The 27,048-nt window shown below is 40.0% G+C and overlaps 2 protein-coding genes across 2 annotated transcripts in view; one reads left to right on the forward strand and one right to left on the reverse strand.

The window, feature by feature from the left end:
• Positions 1–183: 183 nt before the first annotated feature.
• SPRYD7 (SPRY domain containing 7) lies at positions 184–26,776 on the reverse strand. The gene is made up of 5 exons (XM_070409100.1): positions 26,588–26,776; positions 15,712–15,828; positions 14,018–14,184; positions 7,963–8,065; positions 184–2,665 (listed from the first exon to the last, which is right to left on the reverse strand). The coding sequence occupies exons 1-5, from the start codon at positions 26,691–26,693 to the stop codon at positions 2,568–2,570; spliced, it is 591 nt and encodes a 196-aa protein (XP_070265201.1). The 5' UTR covers positions 26,694–26,776; the 3' UTR covers positions 184–2,567.
• Positions 26,683–27,048, forward strand: part of TRIM13 (tripartite motif containing 13) — a 78,333-nt gene continuing 77,967 nt past the window's right edge. Inside the window, exon 1 of the mRNA XM_070409090.1 lies at positions 26,683–26,874. The gene's annotated coding sequence lies outside the window, so the exon portion shown is untranslated. The remainder of the gene's footprint in view (positions 26,875–27,048) is intronic.

The following is a 27,048-nucleotide window of genomic DNA, read 5'->3' on the forward strand; positions in this document are numbered from 1 at the left end:
ATTACATATACTTGTCATGTCCCCTTAGGCTCCTCCTTGGGAGTGACAGTTTTTCTGACTTTTCCTTGCTGTTTTTTTTTTTTTTTATTGTTGAAAGTATTACAGATATCCCCAGTTTCCGCGCCCCCCCCCCCCCATTGATCTCCTCTACCCTGCTCCAATCCCCCCCCCACCCCCCAGGCCTTCACCACCCTATTGTCTGTGTCCATAGGTTAGGCATATATGCATACAATTTCTTTGGTTAATCTCCTCCCCACACATTCTTCCTCTGAGAATCCTTAGTCTGTTGCATGCTCCCATATCTCTGGATCTATTTGTTCATCAGTTTATTTTGTTCATTAGATTCCACATATAAGTGAGGTCATGTGATATTTGTCTTTTTCTGACTGGCTTATATGATTTAGCATAATACTCTCCAGTTCCCTTGTTTTTTGTGACCTTGACAGTTTGGGGAGATATTGTTCAAGTATTTCGTAAGATCTCCCTGGAATGTGTATAATGTTTTTCTCAAGTTTAGACTGAGGTTAGGGTTTGGGGAGGTAATTTTCCTAGATACCTAGAGTTTAAAAACACATCTAGTCTTCCTCAAACTGTTCCATTGACATAACTGATGTATCATTTTTGGTACTGTGACTATTCTGTATGATCAGAGGCAGAAAAGATAGTCGAGAAAAGAATATGATGATAAAAAAAGGTATGCTTTAAAAAATAACTAAGAGGTAGATAACATTATAAAGACACCAAACAGTCATTTCAGTTTACTTTCTTAAGTAAGCATATTCTCTATTAATTAAAATTACTAAGAAAGACAAAAATGCATAAATATTATAGTTAGTTCGGGTCTATATACAGGGTTGGGCAAAAGTAGGTTTGCAGCTGTGAGTACATGAAACAGTTTATTCTTGTATTATTATTTATTAATTATTGTATTATTTTCAATATGAACAACCTTCAGAGGTAAAATTTGGGATTTATGTTAATAAATGTTAATCAAGTATATCAATGTTTTCAAAGCACAATATCATGTGTTTGTCTACCAAATAAGCAAAAAAATACTGTACAGGATTCTCTTATCTACAGGTCAAAAATAGTTTGTCTTAAATCCTTAGAAAATTTATAGTAGACAACCATTCTCAAAGAATTCTCTCTTGAGCAGTGGTTCTCAAACTTTAGTGTATATTAAAACCCCCTGAAAGGCTGTTCAAACATAGTTCCTGGGCACTATGCCCAGTAGTTTCGGATTCAGTGAGTGGAGCCTGAGAATGTGCATTTCCTACAAGTTCCCAGGTGATGCTGATGACCACACTATGAAAACCACTGTGTTGGAGTCACCAAGCAAGCTACATTCATTAAGTGCCTATGATGATTAAGGTGTTTTACATACATTACCTTATTTAACTAGTTATAAAATGTTATAAAAAATATGATTATCCCTTTTGTAAATGGGGTATCTTGGCTGAGAGAGACTGAAAAACTCGCCTGAGGACATAATGGAATTAGGAGGTAAAACTACAATTCAGAGCTTGGATTCTAATGCCCATGTTTTTCTAGTACAACATATGGATCCCTTGTTATCGAAGGAGTGAAATGCATGCATCCTTGGCATGTTCATTTGAAAAGGAGACTCTACCAAGATGTGTACAGTGATTACTTTGGGTTAGATTCTTGCTGAAAATTATGTAAAGGCTTAGGGTCATGAAGAGGATTCATTTATCTCTAAAGTTCTGAAATAATTAAGGGTGAAGTGAATTTACTGTATAATTAACAGAGCAGAAGAAAATGTATTTAATATAGTACTGAATATTCATTAATTACTATTATTTTATTATTCCTTACAGAAAAAAATACATTTAAATAGAAGTCCCTAAAAGAATAATCTCATTTACATTTAAGTTTAAAGCATCCCTATTCTAAGTGTCTGCCAGTGTGTACTCTATCACTAATCACCACTACTTACTCTGGAATTGAAGTAACACAGCATAATGGTCTTCAATACTAGAACACTTATCTCTTTTCACAAAGCAAATCAAAAGCAAAGACATACAAACAAACTAGGCAATTTAAATTTTAAGAAAATGATACATCTCACAGTAAATAAATTGCTAAAAGGGAAGTTGCCAATAATATAAATCTCTGTCACTTGTTATACTCTATAAAAAAGAACATGAGACACAAAATTATTGGACTGCAAACTTAAAATAGTTAATGAGATCTAAACTTCAAAATGACAAAAACCCACCCAACTCTACCAAAACAAATAATTTATATAAGACAGATTCCCTTTTAAATATATATACATATTTCAATTTAATACTGTTAATCATACCCATAGTTACATTTACTTAAATAAGAATTAAATAAACTGCCCAAAATGCCGACTTCATATCACAAAACATAAGTACTTTAAATCACAATTTTGGGGTGATATATTGAATACATTGGTTCCTGAAACAATATTAACAAGCATATTTTTAATAATATATTTTCATCTATAAGTCAGGTAAAGCTTTATTAAATGGTAAACACTTTTAACAGTGCAGAAGTACAAGTTTCAAAAACAAATACATTCAGAAGATCTGCTGTTCAAATAGTATTTTTTCAAAACCAGGTGGAGGAGTATGATAAAATTCACTGAACTGGCAATCCAAAATTGCACTGTCATCAACTAGAGATAGAAAAAGACAAAATAAATTAGAAGCAAACACCTTAATTTGTATGAATACATAATTATAAAATAAACTGTTTTCAGAATACCATAATATCAATAGGCAAAAAGATTAAACACATCTACTGCCTAGGTTACAAAACATGATCCTATTGGGTAAAAATAGCCACAACAAGAAACAAAATCTATCAAAAACACTGAAAGGCTATACATCAAAATATTATTAATAATTATCTCTAAAGGGTGTGATTATGGGTAATTTTTTTAAAAAGATTTTTTATTGATTTTTTTTTAGAGAGAGAGGAAAGGAGAAGGAGAGAGAGAGGGAAACATTGGTGTGAGAGAGAAACATTGATTGGTTGTCTACCAGGGACCAAATCTACAACCTAGGCACGTGCCCTGACTGAGAATTGAACTGGCAACCTCTTGGTGAACAGGATGACTCCCAACCAACTGAGCCATACTGGCCAGGGCATACTAGGGGTAATTTTAATTTTTCCTTATTTGCCAACTTGTATTTTCTAAACTTTCTACAATTAACATTGTTTTAAAATTTCATTTTGAAAAAAATTATAGCTTCACAGGAAGTTGCAAAAATAATATAAAGTCCTCAGGGGAAACATCTTACATAACTACAGTACAATATTAAATCTAGAAAACTGACATTGATAAAATACTGTTAACTAGTCTCCAGGTCTTATTTAGCATGTACATGTTTTTACCAATATTTACCCAAAATAAATGAATGCATATAGCCATATAAAGACTTATACATGAATGTTTGTAACAGCTTTATTTTATTTTTTCAATCCTCACCTGAGAACATGCTCATTCATTTTAAAGAGAAGGAACGAAGAGAGGGAGAGAAAGAGAGAAGGAGAGAAGAAGAGAGGGAGAGAGGGAGAGAGAGAGAGAGGGAGAGAGGGAAAGAGAGAGAGACATCCATGGGTTGCCACCTGTATATAACCTGACTGGGGATCGAACCCAATCCTAGGTGTGTGCTCTGACTGAGAAATCGAACCTGCAACCACACTGGCCAGAGCAGTAACAGCTTTTATTTTTAATAGCTAAAACTACAAATAACCTAAATCTCCATTAACAGATGAAAGGAAATACAAATTGTAATACTTCCATATAATGAACTATACTATTTGGCAATAAATAAATAAATAAACAAAGCTGAATTATTAATGCTATAACATGAATCAATCATAAAATAATTATGCTGAGTGAAAGAAGCCAGACAAAATAATAATACAAATTGAATAATTCTGTTTATATAATACTCTAAAAATGCAAGATAATTTACTGTGACGGAAAGCAGATCAGCAGTTACCTGGTTGGGGCTGCGATGGGGAGAAGCAAAGGATTATACGGGAGCAGGAGGAAATTTTTAAGGGTGATAAATATGTTGGCTACCTTGACTATGGTAATTACATGGATGATCACTTTATAGCTCTTGTCAAATTGCACAGATATATTTAATGAACATTATTAAATATTTTATATTTCATAATAAATGCTGAAAAAAAGGTAAGTACTGGATTTGACATTCTTGAAGCCCTAAGTGATTTTAACAAGGGTGGTTTCAATGAAGTGGTGGTAAAGGCAGCCAAACTGGATTGAAGAACAAATGAGTGATACAATAAAGACAGTGGTATAGGCTATCCAGTGGTCGGCAAACTGCGGCTTGCAAGCCACATGTGGCTCTTTGGCCCCTTGAGTGTGGCTCTTCCACAAAATACCACATACGGGCGCGCACGTACAGTGCGATTGAAACTTCATGGCCCATGTGCAGAAGTCGGTTTTCGGCCTGGGTGAGTCTATTTTGAAGAAGTACTGTTGATATTTGGCTCTGTTGACTAATGAGTATGCTGACTCCTAGACTATTCTATAAAAAATGCAGCCATGTCGGGAAGGATAAACATAGGACTAGTGGGGGGTAGAGTTTAAGGAATAGTTGTTCAGATGACAATGATTCAGAATGCTTATAGGCATTGAAGAGAGAGGTTGATGACATGAGATACAGATGAAGAGCTGAAAAAGTGAAGTCCCAGAGTTGGGGAGTTTTAAGTCTAGATTATAGAATGAGTTTTCCGAACATGAAGGGCACCACTTCCTCTGAGAAGGGATGAAAGGAGGCAAGATTGGAGTCGATCCAGAAAAGCTTCAGGAAGGTAGGGAGGGAAGGTGGAACTCTTGATAGCCTGTTTCTTTATAAAGTACTAGAGGCCTGTTGCACGAAGAGATTCGTGCAATAGGCCTTCCCTTCTCCTGGCTGCGAGCACCGGTTTTCCTCCGGCACCCGGGACCCAGGCCTTTGCTCTGGCAGGAGCCGCCTTCCGTCTTCCGTCTTCACGGCCCCGGCCGCAGTTGCCTTCCGTCCTCCGTCTTCGCGGCCCCGGCCGGAACCGCCGTCCGTCTTCCGCCTTCGCTGCTCCGGCTCGCCTTCAGTCTTCACTCCGCCACTTGGAACCTATGTATGCAAATTAACCGCCATCTTTGTTGGCAGTTAATTTGCATATCGCACTGATTAGCCAATGCGATATGCTATTGGCTATTATTAGATAGGATAGGGTAAGGTCATCTGCAGAGAATTGAGCAGGAAATTCAAGAAGCATAGTGAAGGTCTGGGATGTTTAGAGATGTAAAGGAACTGCCACAAATATTGAGAGCTTAGATTACACTGGAAGTCAACTTTGCAATGACACTTTTCTTCAGTGTTATACAATTTTTCTCTCCCCAGTGATTGAATGTAAGAACAGATGAAATGAATGGCTGGATTGATCTAGAATTAGGAATGGGATGGAGGACAAAGGGTAAGGAAACTTAAGTTTTACATTTATATGTGATAGTATCTGACTATTAAAATATTTAATTGCACTGATTTATCAATTCCAATTTATAAAACACTAGAGGCCCGGTGCACAAAAATTTGTGCACTTGGGGGGGGTCCCTCAGCCTGGCCTGTGCCCTCTCGCAGTCTGGGACCCCTTGGGGGATAACCACCTGCTGGCTTAGGCCAGCTCCCCGGGGGATTTGGCCTAAGCTGCAGTCTGACATCCTTAGTGCTTCTGAGGAGGCGGGAGAGGCTCCCACCACCACTGCTGTGCTGGCAGCCGTCAGCCTGGCTTGTGGCTGAGCAGAGCTCCCCCTGTGGGAGCGCACTGACCACCAAGGGGCAGCTTCTGCATTGAGCGTCTGCCTCCTGGTGGTCAGTGTGTGTCATAGTGACCAGTCATTCCCAGTTGTTCTGCTGTTAGGGTCAGTTTTCATATTACTCTTTTATTATATAGTATAGAGGCCTGATGCATGGGTGGGGGCCCACTGGTTTTCCCTGAAGGGTGTCCCGGATCAGGGTGGGGGTCCCGCTGTGGTGCCTGGCCAGCCTGGGTGAGGGGCTAATGGCTGTTTGCAACTGGTCACACCCCCTTCAGGGTGGGGGTCCCCACTAGGGTTCCTGGCCAGCCTGGGTGAGGGGCTGATGGCTGTTTGAAGGCTGGTCAAGCCCCCCCCAGTGGGGACCCTCACCCCATGCAGGTTTGGCCAGCCTGGGTGAGGGGCTGATGGCAATTTTCAGGCTGGCCACACCCCCTTTAGGGTGGGGGAGTCCCCACTGGGTTGCCTGGCCAGTCTGGGTGAGGGGCTGAGGGCCGTTTTCAGGCTGGCCAAGCCCCCCTGGTGACGGAAGCTCCCAGCCTCTCCTTTTTTTCTTTTTTCTTTTTTTATTCTGAGATTTATTTACCTTCTATAATTGAAACTTTGTTGCCTTCAGTGGAGCTCAGAGCCGGCCGCAGCAAGCGGGAAGCTTGGCTTCCTCCATCACTGGGGCAACCAAGCCTCCTGCTCACTCCAGCTTCATGGCCACGGTCGGCTGAAAGCAGGTATCTGGGGTTTATTTATCTTCTATAATTAAAACTTTGTTGCCTTCAGTGAAGCTCAGAGCCAGCCACGGCAGGCGGGAAGCTTGGCTTCCTCCATCACTGGAGCAACCAAGCCTCCTGCTCACTCCAGCTCCATGGCTGTCGGCCACCATCTTGGTTGGGTTAATTTGCATACAGTCACTCTGATTGGCTGGTGGGCATGGCTTAAGGCTTAGCGAAGGTACGGTCAATTTGCATGTTTGTCTTTTATTAGATTAGATACCTTACTATATGTAATTTATTACCTACAACTTTATTATATTAAAAATAATGCTGAATCACATAAACAATTTACAGTGATAATTTTATTTGCTACTCATTTATATACTTCAGTCATTCTAGTGATATTTATTTCATTTCTCAGGCTAAATGATTTTTAATATTAAGCTACATTTCCATTTATTTAAGTAAATGAAGGAATTGCTTTTAGGTGTACCCAATATAGAAAGAAAACTAACCTACATAGAGTTTAAAAGTACACCTTTGCCCTGGCCGGGTGGCTCAGTTGGAACATCAACTCATACACTAAAAGGTTGTGGGATCGATTCCCAGTCAGGACCCCTGGAGACAACCAATAGATGTTTTTCTCACATCAATGTTTTTCTCTCTCTCCCTTCTCTCTAAAATCAATAAACATATCCTTAGGTGAGAATTTAAAAAAACAACAACACTTTTACATGCAAAGATACAGAAGGTAAAATCACTGAAAAATAATTTATTAGAGAAAAGAAGACTAATAAAAAACTTAATTAAAAAGTAAAGTACAGGCTCTGATAGTTATTACCATATTGTTAAATATTTATATTTGTTATTATTTTTCTGACATCCAAACATTGTTAATTTTCTAGGAAATTACTACAAAAAGTTAATAATTAGTTTTCATTATGGCTCAATTCTAAGAACTTAAGTAAGGTAGTTAAATGATAAAATACTTTTAGATCTACTAAAACTATGCACCTGTTGATTTTAAAGTTGTTAATATAAAAATATAAAGCAGCATAGAATGATAAAAGCATTCTGGCTTTTTTTTAAAAAAGAGAGATACCTTATTTTTTTGGCATTTGTCTCAAAATAATGAAGAGAGAGAGATGAAAAACAATAGGAGTGTTGGGGTTAGATGAAATCTAATTGGCTACAATAATTGTTTGGAGATAGGTGGTGGGTACATTTAATATTTTCCATTATAAAAATTAAAGTAATTAAGTGGTATAGGGTTATCTCTTAAGTACCCCAATTCTTGCAGGACACACTTATACAGAAACTATAATACTTATACAGGAAAACCTTCCTTATCCTACTGAATACATTTCCTATAAAAAGGCTTTAGCAAAAGTTAACATATATCTCATAATATTTAGAAATATTTTAGCTTACCATAAACAACTGGATACACTGTCCCTCGTATACCTGATGCTGGACAATGCATGTTTTTTCCATTCAAATATACATTTAATTCTACATGGTCATATGTAATACCCTAGGAAAAGAAAATATTAAAAATGGTAAAAATATAAATCACAATTATTAACAATTATTATTAAAATGCTGGGAAAAAAACTTAGATACCAAGCACTATTCTAGGCACTTCATATTTCCTCATTTAATTCTCACAACAAGATAGGTATTATCATCATCTCCATGTTACAGATGAAGTAGCTAAAGCACACCAAGTTTAAATAATTTACCTAAGGCTGCACAGCTGGAAAGTAGCAGAGGTGAGATTTAAACCTATGTAGAATGGTTTTGCAATACTTATTCCTAATTTGCATATAATTTTAAAACACTCTTTAAAACTTTGCACAGTAGTTACTGACTGATGACAGAAAGAGAGCTTTCTTTGGAAGAATTAAGAATAGACAGCAGAGATTCTTCAACAGAGAAATCATTACTGACCAAGAAGCAACCACTTCTGACTGTGGATAAATTGTACCAATTTAAAAGCTTCTTAGAGGTAGAAAAAGATCTCATAGATGATCTAATCTTTACTTCCTCACTTTCCAGTTAAGACAGCAAAGGCTCAGATAAGTCATGGTGTTAAAGGCTATGAAATATTTTCTTCAAATCTTAGCAAAACCAAGGTTAAACAATGATTTATTAAAAGTTAAGGAATATTGAGAAAGATAAACAAGCTACCTTTGTTTCATTTCAGTTTAGGTATCCTATGTAATAATAGACAAGCATGGTAATTGACCATACCTTCGCTACACCTCCCATTGGCTAATCAGCAAGATATGCAAATTAACCGCCAATAAAGATGGCGGCTAATTTGCATATTGCAGGCAGGGCGGCACAGCGCAGCCACCAGTGCAAGCCGCCATCCCTGGCCGCAGGCTGGCCCCAGAAGCCACCCAGAAGCCGGTGATCGGGGGAGATGGGAGTCCCCCACCCAGGCCTGACACCTCTGGTGGAGGTGTCAGGCCTGGGCAGAGGGCGGAGCCAACAATCGGAGGGGTCTGGAGGTCCCCTGCCCAGGCCTGACGCCTGGGCCAGAGGCATCAGGCCTGGGCGGGGGGCCGAGCCGGCAATCGGAGGGGTCTGGAGGTCCCCTGCCAGGGTGATGGGGGTTGACGCCTCTGGCTGAGGTGTCAGGCCTGGGTGGGGGGCCAAGCTGGAGATTGGTGTGAACTACAGAGGAAACACCTTTTCTGACCGCTCATTGGCTAAGCTCCCTGTATGCCACTGGTAATATTCTTAGTAACTTGGGTAATAAGAATCCAAAAAGGTGATCTAGGGTTTTTCACCACACTCCTGGCAAAAAAAACAAAGGTCCGCTGCTGGAGGGCTAAGAAATGTCATATCCTGCCCTAGCCGGTTTGGCTCAGTGGATAATGCCTCAGCCTGCCTACTGCAGGGTCTGGGTTCAATTCTGACCAAGGGCATGTACCTAGGTTGCAGGCTCTTCCCTGGCCGGGGCCCAGGTCAGGGCTCATGCAGGAGGCAACCAATCAGAGTGTTCTTCTTACTTTGATGTTTCTCTCTGTCTTTCCCTTTCTCTTCCACAGTCTCTAAAAATCAATGGAAACATATCCTCAGGTGAGGATAAAAAAAATAATAAATAAATGTCATATCCTATGAAAGACACATCTTGAAAATGCCTAAAGAAAGTTGTCATTTTTTCATAGTGAAGGGACTGGAGTCCGTGTTGATGAAAAAACCTTGGTGGCTGCGGTGACTGGCAGTGGCTGCAGCAGCGGGGTGATGGGGCTGGTGCCTTCCCCTGATCAGCCCGGTTGCCTCCCACAAAGGGAGGCCAGACTGCGGCTTAGGCCCACTCCCCAAGGGGAGCAGGGAGCAGTCCTAACCCATCACTAGGACATCCCCTGAGGGCTCCCAGTATGTGAGAGGGGGCAGGCTGGGCTGAGGGACACCCCCTCCCCAGTGCACAAATTTTGTGCACCGGGCCCCTAGTCCTATATAATAAAAGAGTATTATGGAAATTGACCCTAATGGTGGAATGACTGGGAATGACTGGTCACTATGACGCACATTGACCACCAGGGGGCAGATGCTCAATGCAGGAACTGCCCCCTGGTGGTCAATGCACTTCCAAAGGGGGAGCGCCGCTCAGCCAGAAGCCAGCTCATGGCTGGCCAGTGCAGCGGCAGTGGCGGGAGCCTCTCCCACGTCTGCGGCAGCGCTAAGCCATTAGTCAGAAATCCCCCGAGGGCTCCTGGGCTGCCAGACGGATGTCTGACTGCCAGCTTAGGCCCAATCCTCTGGGGAGCGGGCCTAAGCTTGCAGGTGGACATCTCCTGAGGGGTCCCGGACTGTGAGAGGGTGAAGGCTGGGCTGAGGGAACCTCTCCCCACAGGGTACTAATTTTTGTGCACCAGGCCTCTAGTTTAAATATAATAATAATAAAGCAAATTGATAATTGGGATTAGCTTTTTTAATGAAAAGGTCTGTTTTCACTTTTAAAAAAAACATCCTATACAATAAAAGCACACAGTGGGGCCTTGACTTACGAGTGTCCCGACTAACGAGTTTTTTGAGATACCAGCTGTCTCTCAGCTGATTTTTTGCATTGAGTTGATAAAGTAATTTGAGTTAACGAGCTCGGTCTCGGAACGAATTAAACTCGTAAGTCAAGGCCCCACTGTAGTATGCAAATTGTCCCCTCGACTGAGAGTTTGACCAGGGGGTGTGGCTGGCCGGGAGAAGGAAGGGAGTACCGGGCCGGCAGCTGGCAGCCAGTAGGGACCCTAGTGCACGGGGCCTCCAGAAATTACATAACAAGCAGTGTTAACTCTCTTTAGAGCAAGCATGACAAACTTGCGGCCCATGGGCTGCATGCAGCCCACAAGGAATATTTTTGAGGCCCAGCCAATATAACAGTATGTAAGAAACATTTTAATAAAGATTTTATAACTTAATTTTCACAAAATCCTATTATACATAATTATTAATAACGAACTATAATGTTTGCTAATGACTGATTACTATAATTGTGTTGCATTCATTTCCCTTATGCACCTTACTCACAGGTGCACCATTTCTCTCCACTAATACTAGCAGTGAATATTTTAGCAGCCGATTGCCACGTGATCAGTCTTGTACTGACTTGTTTGGTGTGCGTAACAGGAAATATTTCGCTTTCAGAGAACAAGAAAAATAGGTTTATTTGTGTTACATTTATTTGTGCAGTTATTCAGTATCTGGTAAGTTAATGTTTAAGAAAAAATATTAATTTGTATTAAAATGTTCTATTATTTTATGTTAATGATTACTCATTTATCTCAGCCCTTTGTATTCAGCATGTCTCTATCGAAATAAACCTATGTTTCTATGAAAATTGAAGCTTCTGTTTTTTTGCGGCCCACATAAACTTAAACCTTGTTTATTTGGCCCATGTTAGCCTTTGAGTTTGACATGCTTGATTTAGAGGACTACAGGAAATTTAGCAATTCAGATCAGGTGGTAATCCAGGCACCCTTAACCACCTGGTGGCAGCATAACCTATAGCATAAGGGCAAAATCTCAATACATATCAATACCAAAGAAAGAAGTGAAGCAGCAAGTGAGAACCCCACACCTCATCAGCAGCATTTGGTTCAAATATTTTCAAATTTAACCTGTCCTTTTACATGATCTAGAAATTAGGTTTGATTTTTGACATAATGGTGCATTTATCAATAATTGTTTGCAGGTTTAGCAAACAGACTCATATTAAACTGTCTTCTGTATTATAATCCTGGAATTACCTTGTACAAGAAGTTACTTAACTTCTCCTAATCTGTAAAATGGTCATAACAATACTACCTATTTCATAGGATCATTATGAGGATTAAACAATTTAATCCCTGACAGGCACTTAAAACAGTAACTGTCTCATAATAAATGCTAGATAAGTATTTGCTTTTATTATTGCATAGAATTTTTACCCAACTTCTCTAAAATTAAACTAAAAAATGCAATTTTAGAATTTAGTTTACATTTTTCAAAACTATTTATAAAAGGAAAAAATAGTCATAAACTGTTTCAGGCATGCCTTCCTAGTGCTGTAGTAGGCTATTGTTACTGTGTGATTATTGTATGAATATAATCATTGGTTAAATGTTGAAAGCTTATTTTTCTTGATTTCTCCTCAGAGAATAGTACAACCTGAAATTCTACATATATGAGAATGTTTTTCCTGCTTATAATCTATTCTACTTTTCCTATGCCATTGTGAGCAATTTGATGAAATTTGTTCTCAAGTATTTGAACTAGGAATATAAAATTAATGTGGCAGGGTAATGTCTTATTTTCTTGATTTTGCATATATGTCATCATTTTTAGTCCTCCTTTTCTCAAATGGGCATGAAAATCAATGTCTAGTTTTAATAATGCTGACAGAAAAAATGGCATTCTTAAATCTGTCAATCTGTGGTATCAGTCATCTCAATGAATGAAATACGGAGGCAAGAATAACACACAGACGTTCAGTACATTAACAAAGAAAAACATTTGTTACTGATTATCCTTTCTCATGTTTGAATTTCATCTTTTAGTGTAAACAGGTTGGCAGCATCAACTTGACTTGGAGATTCTCTTTCAAGAAATAACCATTTGAATAACAGTATTCCATATTATGAACACCTGGCAGTGACTACTAATACAGAACCAACTATTCAAAACAAGAGAGAAAAGCAGATTTTTTTAAAAAGTTTGTCTCTCATCTTCTTTTTTCTTTAGTCAATCTCAAGGGGAAAACACTTTACCAATTTACCTATTTAAAAACCAAGTGTTCTTTATATTTTTTGAATTGCAGAAAAGAGATCAGACCATAATTAAAAATCTTTCCACATCTTTCTTCATTCTCTCCAAAATACTGTGTATTTCTTTAATTCAATAACCTGAATTTACCTTGTCTGTGTCATTTTATTATTAGAAATCTTCCCTAATTATTTACAGATTCCTTTCAACTTGGTGCCAGAGCCAGGAACTCACAGTTCTGTGTATAAGGGCACTTTTGGTAAAGGAGAACCAAGAACTCTGTTCTCAATCAAGAGCTAACAGCCTGAACTCAGTGTACAAGGTTCTTGGATAACACCATCTGAGAGGAAGTATCTGAAAAAGACAGGAAGGGATCTTTGGCTAATATTTTCAATAGGGCAGCTTCAGTAAAGCCTTAGGATTTCAAGCCCATTTCTTTGAAGGTTCTGATAGTGAAGTAAGTTTAATAAGATTTAGTTTAATGAAGACCAGCACTCCTGATAAAATGTTGTTATTCTTTAACAGAAATTCATAACAAATCTTACCTAATAATAGACAAACATGTAAATTGACTGTACCTTCACTATGCTAACCAACCAATCAGGAGAGTATGCAAATTAACCTAACAAAGATGGCGGTTAATTTGCATACATAGGCTCCAAGCGGTGGAGCGAAGCCGGACGGCCCCGGGGCCGGAGCAGCGAAGCTGGATGGCCCCGGGGCCGGTTCCAGCCAGAGCCTGGCCAGAGTGAAGGCCTTGGTTCCGGGTGCCAGAGGCAAACCGGTGCCAGCAGTCAACGGAAGGGAAGGCCTATTGCACGAATCTCTTCGTGCAACAGGCCTCTAGTTAAGTAATAAATGTCAAAATTTTCTCTGAGATCTCCAGCTGCAAAAATGCCTACTCCGGGTGAGTGAACTTTTAAAATTGTGGGCCAAGATTTCTCTGATGTTAGAGAAGCAGGAAATGTTGATCAGCAGCCAATCTGTCATTAACTCTCCTGAATGGAAATAAGGGCTCACTGATATCCCTCACCAGCAACAGCTGTAGAAAGCAGACAGTTCAGTAAGGCAGCAGCATCTTCACCAAGTGCTCTCTTTGGAAAATGTGCCACCTCATTAGATATATCCCTGTGCTTTGGAATTCAAACCACAAACTCCCAGGCAAAGTACATATACTGAAAGCAGTTCAAGTTTAATAATATACAGTGGAAGACAACTCCTCAAGAAAACTCACCACCACGTCTCCCTCCTGTGGAAGGCTGTTGGCTGGCAGCCTGTTTTTCTCCTCGTTGTTGTGGTATAGAGCTCCATCATTTCTCATCACCAGACTGTGCACATCTCGGCCGAGAGGAATCTGATTCAAATTAACTTTCTGAGTTGCAACACCAATACCCCAGATTCCTAAAAATATAATGATATTCCTAAAAATATACTGAACTATTGTTTTGAATCTTTATTTAAAAAAAAATCTTTTAAAAGTAGTTAGCAAGTTATAGTAGGTTCTGCAGACATAGCATAGCCTAGGAGATAAGAGTGGGCCTTGGAGTTGTACCTAGGTTTAAATCCTGATGTAGCTATGTCATCTTGGGTAAGTTGCTTAACCTCTCTCTGCTTACTCACTTGTGAATTATGGATCCCAACAGTACTTACCTCACAAAGTTATTATAAGATAATAGAGGCCCAATGCACGAAATTCATGCATGGGGGTAGGGGGGAGTCCCTCAGCCCAGCCTGCACCCTCTCAGAATCCGGGACCCCTCGGGGGATGTCTGACTGCTGGTTTAGGCCCACTTACACATTAAAATAATGTGTAAGTAAAGCACAGAGTAAATATTAAAAAATATATGAGCTATTTTCATTCTTCTTCTCTAAAATGATTTTTTAAAGAAGCTACACATTGAATTTAAAGGGTCTGGGCTTTCTATTTCTAGCACTATCTCTGAGAAGTGGGAAATTACTATCTTTAATTTTTTCATCTATATATAGTAATATGTGACAAATAACATATGACCCAGTCAATATCATAGAGAGAAAATTATTCATAAAGTATAAAATCATTTTCTTATCCAATACTTGAATCAGTGAATTAAAAACCTTTTGGGCTTAGGCTGACTATGATAATACTCATGTAAAATTGTTATACAATTCAAGAAACTATAAATTTTTAAAGAAAGCATAGACTTTAGACTTCTATCAGAATTCTCTATCTGCTGATTGCTTCAGATAATACTGAATCAGGGTATCTTAATAGGAGTTAAGAGAAAAACTCAGGATCATAAGATTGATTTTATCCTAAAATAAAAAGTAAGAGTCTATACCTTATATGCTTGACCAAAGGAAATGGTGCACCTAGCTGCAAATTAATAATTAATTATATTAATAATAATGCTAGTGCCTCCAATGATCTAGTATGTCCTGTTGTTAAAACACTTTCATAGCCCAGCCTGTGTAGCTCAGTGGTTGAGCATTGACCCAGGAACCAAGAGGCCACTGGTTCGATTCCCGGTCAGGGCATATGCCAGGGTTGTGGGCTCGATCCCCTGGCGGGGGGGCGGGGGAGGCATGCAGGAGGCAGCCAATCGATGATGTTTCTCTCTCATCAATGTTTCTATCTCTCTATCCCTCTCCCTTCCTCTCTCTCTAAAAAATCAATTAAAAAATATTTTAAAAAAAACACTTTCTAGCTCATGTGAAGAAGGAAAGGAAGGGCAGCTCCATTAATCCCATTTTATAGAGGTGAAAACTAAATCTAATTAAACTAAATTAACTAATTAAACCAGAATCACACAAAAAAGAGAGGAAGAAAATGTCTTCTAAGTAAGAATTTAGAGCTTTTTTACTACCTCATTAATCTTTTTCATATATTGAAAATTACTCCTAATATTTAAAACAATTAGGACTATACTAGTAAAGTACCATTATACCAACCTGTGGACTGGATTTTGAATTCAAAGTAGCTTTTGTTTTGATGTAAAGGTGCACTGGCTAAACAACCTCCTGTTCCACATATTCTTCTTCCATTTTTTACAATAACAACATCTGTTCCTAAATAAAAAATTCAGACAATGTGTAAAGTTTTGTATTTTCTTACCCAACAATCAAGGTTAATTTCTGTTTCACTTTTAGCTCTTGGTCAACAACAAAAAAGTACACTATATATACTTTAAAATATGGAAATAATGTAAGTATTTAATTCACGATTTTTTTCCTGAGAGAACATTTATATTTAATATTCATTTGTACCTACAAATCTTGTTTAATTAGGCAGGTCCAAACCCTGAATTATGCTGAATATTTAAAATATTTTAAAAATAAAAAAACTAACTTTCTTTAATTTTTAGCCAACAAATCAATTTGATTTCTTAAATCTCTTAATTTAAATAAAAGCATAAACACTTAGAAACTGGTAAATTAGTATAATTTTCAATTCAATCCAGATGAATTAAAACAATCTACTAAAAGCTGGCTGAATATCTACTAAGTACAAAGTACTATGCTAGTGCATTAGTTAAGGAAGAACTGAAGAGTACATGGAATATGGAAAGAAACATACATCTTTGTTCTTGAAATAGGTAACACTGAAAAATGCTAACTTTAGGATTTTAAAAATGTTTATAAGATAGCTACTATAAATCATATTGCAAATATGTAATAAAGGTTTTAACATCATTAAAAGCACTTTATCTTCATGGAAATTTTTAGTTTAGCTCAAATAACATTTGATAGATGAGACTGTGAGAAAAAAACTGCAGTGTGACCTCAATACCAATTCTTTTCCAAATCTCAATTAAGAATGTATATAAGAGAACATGAAGAGACTTAATTTAATTCTAATATGTAAGAAATATACTATAGCACTGAGGCATGTGACTCCCAAGATCTGTGGCCAGTAGTAAGTGTAAAAGCCAAGAAGATTTGGCTATTGGAATTATATAGAACTCCTTCTAAGGGCGTTAAATAAAACTAGGGCATAGTAACAAAAGGTATTAGCAGGGTGGCAATGATCACATTAACTCACTATTGAATTCATGTTTAAACAAAAATTATTTGAGATAAATATGTAATAGAAATGCAAAATTTTCAACCTCAATTACAATTCTAAATTTTCAGACTCTATCACACTCTCCTAAATAAGGTAAAACAAAGATCCTATTATATGATTATTAAAAATTCACTAGCATCCATTTGTTTCTAATCATAAATGTTAAACTCCAAATTCTGAGTAACTTTATAAATAATTTACATCTGGCTGCAAAATATACCACCAGCAATTTCAACTGGAGAGCACCCAGGACCCAGCTCCTCCTTGATGTAGAGACCATGTAGTGCTTGGCATCTAGCAGATGCTCAGCAAATAACTAATATAGAAATGAATGAATAAATATGCTCTGCTAAGCACTTTGCGGTGGACATGTAGCATCTGTTTTCCCTTTCCCAACAGCCTTCCCTCTGGAGTTCAAAACAGTTCCAAGGAAGCTGACTCAATCTCTGGCTTCAGGGGTACAGCTTTGACCTAGGTTAAGTCAATCAATGCATTCCATATTTCTTGGCCACAGTGATTAAGTGAAAAATGGTTATATGACCTAAGCCAGTAAAATCAAAGATAGTCTCAGGACTTCTGCAGAAAACAAAGGGATAAAGACACTCTCTCATTCTTGCTGGACCTAAATGAGGAAGCCCAGGGAGCTGCTGCAAGTTATCATGGAAGCCGGCCTCCAGAAGAGGAGAAAAGAAACCCAGTCCTTGGCAGCAGTCTTTCCTGAAGCTTGTGCTGCCTTTGTACTTTTTTCAGTTACATGTACCAATAAATTTCCTTGATTGTTTAAACAACTCTGAGTTATAATTTTTACTACTTGTAACTAAAATCATTTTAAATAAAACACATTTCAAAGAATTAAGTGAATGAATGGCATTTTTTCTTAATCAGCAATGCTCTGTGGTTCCCATACATACTAAAATCATCTAATAGCAAGCTCCTCTAGTAGACAGCTTACTGTCTTGGATATCATCCTAAGGTGCTAAGTTAATAGAAATATCAGAAGACCCTCAATACAATATAGTCTACTGTCAGAACCACAGAACCAACTCTGAACATGGTATTATTCTCTAACTTCAATATCATTTATCTCCAAGGCATTCTGCTAGGTACTGAGATATTTTATATAAAAAGATAAATATATTCAAAGAACACGCTGGAGTGTTGTGAATAATTAGGGAATTATATTTTAGATGTATTCCATTTCTTTTAGTACAAAGATTAGGATCTATGTAATTTGTACAGTTTTATTAATTAGAAAGTCAAGGCCAATTTGAATACAGTCAGAGCATATAAAAACATAATCAGAGTATGTTTTAAGGAGGGAGGTCAAGAAGGCTGCAGTCTAAGGAAGTTCCATCTGCTTGCTTTGAGCACTGGACCAGACTTGTAGCTAAAATTCAGAATATTCAACTTGAAAAGCCAGCTGAAAAATAGCTGATCTGAAATACTGTGAGTGGGGAGTGCAGAGGGGGGACAGAAGATGAGTGGGTGAGCCAACTTGTGCAGCTGTGCAGTACAGCTGGGAAGCTGGAGGGAAGGTGTGGCAGCACAGCTCCTGGCCACTGGGAGCATGGCGTCTCAGCCCCACACAGGGATCCCCAAACCGAGCAACAGAGAAGGGAAGGGGAGCCCACGTAGCATCCGACAGTGGGAATCAGTGGTGATACATCCACTGAGGTGGCGGAGTGGGGAGGACTCAGACAGCACTGTCCCAGGCAAAAAGCGAGTGCTTGGTTACACCACCAGCCAGGAGAGCTCGCCCTAATCTGTATCCACGGAAGGGGCCACTCAGCAGAACTCATGACTGGCAGAGGGGTCTGAGCCCATCACTCAGCAGTGAATTTGAGGGACTGATTATTCCCTGAAAGAACTTTCAGCAGAGAGCAGGACAAGGGCCAGTAAGAGTCCTCTGGGAAAGAGGTGTAATCCTCCACACCTCCGGCAAAGAGGAGCTCCTTCCCCCACCTGTGGAACAGCTCTGGGCTGGAAATATGCACCCATGTGGCTGGGCCTGGTTGCGCAGGGGACTTGGATATCTGGACTGGTGGAAGCCTGCGCAGAAGCCCTGCCCAGCAAGAGCATTGAGCCAGTCATGCTGAAAGATTAGAGAGATAAGCAGGGCTGGTTCTTTTTTTTTTTATTATTCCCTCCTGCTTGGGGTGGCAACAAGGGACACCAGTGACCCAGGCAGAGCTGAGGGATTGGAAGCAGAGGAAGCACCTGCCCGCTCCCTCTACAAGCTACAGACATCACCCCAAATGCAAATCTGTCTAACCATCCAGACCGTGACTGGATACCCCCAGAGAGCCCAGTTCTGTGGGGGAAGGACAAGCAGCTCAGAAAGTACTATTCAAGGGCCAAGTCCCAAAGCAGAAGCAACTTCTGGGTTAGAGAGGCCCTGTCCACCAGACTATTTGGGGATCTGCCCAGGCAGGTTGCTCAGGGCCCGGCAGGGACAGCAACTCACATTGGCCGGCACCAGAGAACTGCCCTGGAGGCCTGGCACCTGCACACCAAAGGACTAGCTCCAACAATATTGGAGCAAAATCCAGCAAGCTCCACAAGTAGCAGATCCAAATGTTTTTGTTTGGTTTGGTTTTCTCTTTCTCCTCTTTTTTTTTTTTCTTCTTCTATCTCTCTTATTGCTAGCTTTCATTTTAGTCTATTTTTCTCATTCTCTTTATTTTTTAATCTTTATTTTTAATTCAGTTTTTTCTTTTCTTTTCCCATTTTTCTTTTCCTATTCTATATTTTATTTTGTTCAGAATTATTACTTTCCAAAATTATTATTTCATTCATTTTTTTTTTCCTATCTTTTATTTTTTCTACTTATCCTATTTCTGGTCTCTTCCTTCTTTGCTTTCATATTCTCTTTTTTTGTTTTAGTTTCTCCTCTAATTCTTTTGGTCCTGTGTCTTCTGATATCCTTTCGTGTGTGTGTGTGTGTGTGTGTGTGTATGTGTCTTGTTTGTTTTTTAGACTTTTAGTTGGGGCTGTTTGTTTTCATGTTGTTTTTGGCTAGCTCTGGTTTTGTCTTTTTTGTTTTGTTTTGTTTTAGCACCTGTATAACAGTTGGCATGATGTAGCTGGGTTGAGACTTACAGTCAACAAGCCTGAGGGCTGGGCCCCCTAATAAATGGGACAACAACAACAATCAAGACCCAAATTCCACAGGATAGCCACATAACCCATACAAGGGTCATTCCTAGAGCACCCAGCTCAGAAGAACAAAGAGAATACTAGGTGTACCGGTTAATAATGGCAGATTTTGTAATCAAAGAAAACACGATAATTTCAAGAGAAACATCAAAAGTGCTTTATTCAAATAATGTCCATCGCCAGCTACACATTTCCCCCATCTTTTAGGAGATACCATCCCAAAAGAACTTTTCTTGCAGAGACCCAATTTTCCACTTCTTTGTATGTTTTGAAGTGCTGCTCAGAAAGTGTGTGTGCCATCGATCAGAACAAGTGGTAATCTGAAGGAGCAAGGTCTGGTGAATATAGCGGGTGGGTTAATACTTCCCAGGCAAGATCTTTTAACGTGTCTTTAACTAGTTTTGAAGTGTGTGATGGTGCGTCATCATGAAGCAAAATTACTTTGCCGTGTCTTCTGGCACATTCTGGTCATTTCACGATCAAAGCGTGGTTCAAATTGATTATTTGTTGTTAGTAGCAATAAGTATTAACCATTTCACCTGGTTTTAGAAGCTCATAATACACCACACTTTCCTGATCCCACCAAACACAGAGCATTGTCTTCTTTCTGAAGCGATTTGGCCTTGTAGTCGATGTTGATGGTTGACCTGGATCAACCTATGATTTTGTGCATTTGGGATTCTCAAAATAAATCCACTTTTCATCACCAGTCACAATTTGATGCAAAAAAGACTTTCTTTCGTGCTGTTGAAGCAACATTTTACTGTTGACTTTTCGGTTTTCCATTTGTCTTTCGTTCAGTTGATGTGGCACCCATTTTCCTTCCTTTAAAATCTTTCCCATTGCTTGTAAACAATCAGAAATTGTTTGCTGAACAACGTTTAATCTTTCTGCAAGTTGTTTTTGAGTTTGACACCCATCTTTATCCAATAATGCTTGTAATTGTTGGTCTTCAAACTTTTTTGGTTGACCTGGACATTCTTTGTCTTTCACATTGAAGTCATCACTTTAAAAGCGTTTAAACTAGCATTCACAAGTATCTGGAGATGGATCACATAAGCTTCCCAAAGTATACAATAACTTTTTTTTCAAAATAAAGTAATGAATTTAAACTTCCAGCAAATGCTCTTTTTTTTGGCACAAAATTCGACATATTTAAGCATAAAATATCTATGATGTTAACACCTTCAGCAAATTTGACATATGAAGTTTTGAAGCTTGCTGTCAACACAACAAAATAGCATACATATCAAATTGCATACATATCAACATATGTGTAACTCCATCTATTGAAAAAAATCCACATTATTAACTGGTACACCTAGTACATTACTGGGTCCCACAAGAAGGCCACCCCACCAAGACAGGGAGACATACCACTCTTATCAGATACACAGAAAACACACACAAAGTAATGGCAAAAATGGGGAAACAAAGAAATAGGTCCCAAATAAAAGAACAGGAGGAATTGCAATAAAAACAGCTAAGTAAAACAGAGGCAGGCAATTTATCAGATAGAGTTCAAAGTAATGATTATAAAGATATTCAAACAATTTAGTGATAACTACAAGCAATTTAATGAGATCTATATGAGCATGAAAACAGATATAGACACCATGAATAAGACCCAACTGGAAATGAAGAATGACATAGCTAAAATAAAGAATACCCTGGAAAGAATCAACAGTAGATTAGAAGAAGCTGAGGATCAAATCAGTGAATTAGAAGACAAGGTAGAAAAAAACCTCTCAATTAGAGCAGCAAAAGGAAAAATTACTTAAAACGCATGATAACAGTGTAAGGGAACTGTGGGACAACATGAAACTGAGGAACATCTGTATCATAAGGGTATCAGAAGGAGAAGAAAGTAAGCATGGGATTGAGAACCTATTTGAAGAAATATTGACAGAAAACTTCCTTAACCTGGCAAAGATAAAAGTTATACAAGTTCAGGAAGCACAGAGCATCCCAATCAAAATGAACACAAAGAGAACCACAGCAAAACACATCATAATTAAAATGGCAAATATTAAAGACAAAGAAAGAATTTTAAGGGCAACAAGAGAGAGACAGTCAGTTACATAAAAGGCAGTTCCCATGAGACTGTCAGCTGATTTCTCAACAGAAACACTATAGTCCAGAAGGAAATGGCATGAATACTTCAAAGTAATGAAAAGCAAGGATCTGAAACCAAGACTACTCTATCCAGCAAGGCTATCATTCAAAATTGAAGGGGAAATCAGGAGCTTCCCAGACAATAAAAGGCTAAAAGGAGTTTATTACCATCACACCAGCACATCAAGAAATGCTAACAGGACTGTTGGGAGAAGAAGAAGAAGAAGAAGAAATAGAAAGAAACAGAGGAACATAGGCATAAAGAATAAAAATGGTAATAAATAAGTACCCATCAAGAATAACCTTAAATGTAAATGGATTAAATGCTCCAATCAAAAGACATAAGTAGCTGAATGGATATGAAAACATGACCCATATATGCTGTCTACAAGAGCCCACCTCAGAACAAAAGACTCACACAGGATGAAAGTGAAGAGATAGGAAAAAAATTTCCATGCAAATAGAAACAAGTAAATAAAAAAGCTGGGGTAGCAATGCTCATATCTGACAAAATAGACTTTAAAACAAAGGTCATAGCAAGAGACAAAGAAGGACACTATATAATAAAGGGATTGATCCAACAAGAGGATATAAACCTGGTAAACATATATGCACCCAATATAGGAGCACCTAAATATACAAAATAAACTTCTGGAGAACTCTGAAGGGAGAGATCAACAGCAATACCACTGCAACAAAAAAACTTAACCAGGGAGGTAAAATAAAAAGCCTGTACTTAGAAAACTACAAGATGTTGAAAAAAGAGATAGAGGAATACAAACAAGTAGAGGTATATACCATGTTCACGTATTGGAAGAATTAACATGATTAAAATGTTCACACTATCCAAAGCAATCTATAGATTCAATGCAATCCCTATTAAAATACCAAAGGCATATTTCACAGATCTAGAACAAATACTCCAAAAATTTGCAGCAAATTCTCAGACATCTCACATAACAGAATTTTCATTGACACATTATCTAGGAGGACAAGAGAAATAAAGGGAAAATAAATAAACAAATTTACTCAAACTAAAAAGCTTCTGCACAGCAAAAGAAACCAACATTAAAATGAAAAGGAAACCCACTGTATATAAGAACATATTTGCCAATGATACATCTGATAAGGGGTTAATTTCCAAAGTAAATAACATACTCATACAACTCAACAAAAGGAAGCAAACAATCCAATTAAAAATGGGCATAGGACCTGAATAGACACTTCTCCAAAGAGGACATACAAATGGTTCTTAATAAAGAGACTTATTAAAAATGTTCAACATCACTAATCATCAGAGAGATACAAATTAAAGTGACAATGAGGTATCACCTCACACCTGCCAGAATAAAGCATCAATAAAGCAACAAACAAGTGCTGGTGAGGATATGGAGAAAAAGGAACCCTAGAACACTGCTGGTGGAAATGCAGACGGGTACAGCCACTATGGAAAACAGTGTGGAGTTTCCTTACAAAATTAAAAATGGAACTGCCATTTGACCCAGTGATCCAACTTCTAGGAATATATCCTTAGAATCCCAAAACACCAACCTAAAGAATATATGCACCCCTATGTTCATGTCAGTGTTATTCACAATACTAAGATCTGGAAACAGCCCAAGTGTCCATCAATAGATGAGTGGATAAAAAAGCTGTGGGACCTTTACTCAATGGAATACTATGCAGCTGTAATAAAAGAAGGATCTATTTCCCTTAAGACAGCACGGAGGGACCTGGAGGTTATTATGCTAAGCGAAATAAACCAGTCAGAGAAAGACAAATATCACATGATCTCACTTATATGTGGAATGTAATGAACAAAATAAACTGATGAATAAAATAGAACCAGAGGCATGGAAACATGGAACAGACTGACAAATCTCAGAGGAAATGGGGAGGGGGGGAGAGGTTAACCAAAGAACTTATATGCATACTAGAGGCCGGGTGCAAAAAATTCATGCAGGAGGGGGTCCCTCAGCTGGGCCTGTACCCTCTCCAATCTGGGACCCCTCGGGGGATGTCTGCCAGTTTAGGCCCGATCCCTGTGGGACATCCCTCTCAGAATCTGGGACCGCTGGCTCCTAACTGCTTGCGTGCCTGCCTGCCTGCCTGATCGCCCCTAGCCCCTCTGCCTGCCCCTACCTTGCCCCCCCTGCCGGCCTGATCGCCTCTAACTTGCTCCCCTACCGGCCTAATCGCCCCTAACCACCTCTGCCTCAGCCCCCAGCCTAAGCCACAGTCTGGTCTCCCTCTGCGGGAGGTGACCTGGTGGATCAGGGGAAGGCACCACCCTCATTACCCCGCTGCTGCTGCCACTGCCAGCCTGAGCCTAGGCCCTTCGCAGCCGCGCCTCGGCCCTCACAGCAGCTTCGGCTTTGTCTGGAAGGACGTGCGAAAGGTCATCCGGAAGATGTCCGCTCTAATTAGCATATTACCCTTTTATTAGTATAGATATGCATTGCACATGAACACAGACAATAGGGTGGTGAAAGCCTGGGGCAGGTTGGGGACTGGGTGGAGGAGGGCAATAGGTTAACAAGGGAACATCTGTAATATTCTCAATAATGAAGATTTTTTAAAGAGTATGTTTTAAGCCGAAACCGGTTTGGCTCAGTGGATAGAGCGTCGGCCTGCAGACTGAAAGGTCCCAGGTTCGATTCCGGTCAAGGGCATGTACCTGGGTTGCGGGCACATCCCCAGTAGGAGATGTGCAGGAGGCAGCTGATCGATGTTTCTCTCTCATCAATGTTTCTTACTCTCTATCTCTCTCCCTTCCTCTCTGTAAAAAATCAATAAAATATATTTTTTTAAAAAAAGAGTATGTTTTAAGAAACATGGAGCATTTTCAAATATATGGGATCTTTTTCAAAGTAGCTACCTTAGATACCTTAGAAAACAGTTCTTACTCAAAAGTCAATTCACAATTAATGCAAAAGATATGGCAAAAAATGCAAACATTTACAAAAACTATGCCACCGAAAATTCCAATAGAGGAACTCAAAATGGTTTTAAGCAATGCAATATCACCAAAATAAGTGACAACTTTGAAAGAGAAAACATTCATTTGGATGTGAAATATACAGGCTATTTTGTTAAAGAAAAAAAAAGCAATCACCTTCTTTAGGTTATCTAATACAACCTTTCACATACCCAAATACACTCATACTTGCTCAGTGTGCTTCTCATATTTTCAGTGGAAGATGAATTTATGCTTGAAATGTATTCTTACCACAGCATGCCTTTCCTCTCTTTCATGTTATTCTGTTTCTAAAATCCAATGTCTTTTGTGATTGAAGAATTTGAACCTAATGGAAGAAAGGTTAAGAGAAAATCTCCATGCAGGTAGAAAATTTGGAGATGACATTATTCTACTGAAACTGCTGGGCAGATGTTGAAAAAGTCAGTGGAATGAGTATAACTGACCAGCTCTTCATAGAGAAGAGACCAGAGAAAAGGAATGCTCCCAGGAGCAAACTGCAGTAATTCAAGAGTTTAGCAGTAGATAAAAAGAGCTAAAGCTGATTGATCCTAAGTTCCAGGAACTACATATGGTTATCCTTTACTGTGTTCCCAGCACCTAAGAATCACCTTTGTTATTTCAATGCAATGTCCTTTAGCCAATGAGAGGTGTGGGGAAAATAGAAAGTGCATAAGTACACTTAGAATACAATAATACACAAAAAGACACGACTCTGAAATAATTATAGTGGGAAATACCTGCTTCTAGAACCCAACTCCAGAAGCATGAACTATGTGGGAAAAGCCCAAGAACAGAAATAATGTGGAGGGAGAGGAAGAATATTAGATAAGAAGTTATATGCCCATTTGAAATTGGGAGGAAAACACATAGATGCAAAGGAGCAAAGTGCTATTTTATTTTGCAATAGCCTGACCTGTTGGGAGCAGGCCAGTCTAGTGAGATTACACCACCTTTAACCGTGACTAAGGAGTCAGGTAAGAGAGGTGTTAGCTGAAATGGCAGAGTGTGACCCCAGACGCGGTCAGGCTCCGGCAATTTGCCTCGTTTTGACTTTAGAAGATGAAAGGAAAATCACTTCCAAGAGATCAAGCTCCAACCTATAAATGACGGCTGAAGAGAAGTCAGGGCCGGAGCGGCGTAGGACCTAGAGCACCCTGAAAACGTCCGGGTTTGACTGGAGCTCGCAGCAGGGCGCTGCAGCAGCCCACGCCGCTCTCCGCGCCCCTCGCCAGGGGACCTCCGGAGCCTCCAGGCGGCAGCTCCAGGAGGTTCCTGTGAAATTCCAGTGAAAATGGGCAGGTCCACGCACCCACCTCCCGATGACAGGAGCTGCGGAGGGAGGAGGTCCGCGACACCAAACCGGGTCGGGGCGACGTCGCTGGGGGAGGAGCGGGGGCGGCGCCCGGCGGGGCTGGGCCGAAGGTGGTCCTTCCGACCCCGCACGCCCCGGACCTGTCAGCGGCGCCCGACCCCGAGTGGGCCGTTGGGTCTGGCGAAGGGAGGGTCCTTACCCATGTGCTGCGTGTCCAACTGCACGGCCGGCATCTCCTTCAGAGGAATGTGCCCCGTTCCGCCGTCTCTGCAGCACCGCAGGCAGCAGAACACCGAGGCGGCCATCACGCAGGGACCACTGACTCCTCGGCTGCCTGTCGCTCTTAGACCGCGGCCACCCCTCCCTCACCCCTCCCTCACCCCTCCTCTCTACCTCCCGCCCCGCCCGAGAGCCGGAGGTGTCGGTGTGGAGCGTCGAGGCCCGGACAGCGACGCCCCAGGCAGGGAGGGCGCAGCGCAGGCTGAGGTGAAGGCCCAGTAGGCGGAAGAGCCGAGGATGCAGGCGGGGCGGGGCGGGGCGGGGCTAGAGTCAGGGCGGGGCTGGCCGGGGAGGGCGGGGCTGGCCGGGGAGGGCGGGGCTGGCCGGGGAGGGCGGGGCTGGCCGGGGAGGGCGGGGCTGGCCGGGGAGGGCGGGGCTGGC

The sequence above is a fragment of the Myotis yumanensis genome, unplaced genomic scaffold, assembly GCF_028538775.1.
Source record: "Myotis yumanensis isolate MYYU_CA2020_CCGP unplaced genomic scaffold, mMyoYum1.0.hap1 SCAF_3, whole genome shotgun sequence".
In the NCBI taxonomy this organism is placed as follows: Eukaryota; Metazoa; Chordata; class Mammalia; order Chiroptera; family Vespertilionidae; genus Myotis; species Myotis yumanensis.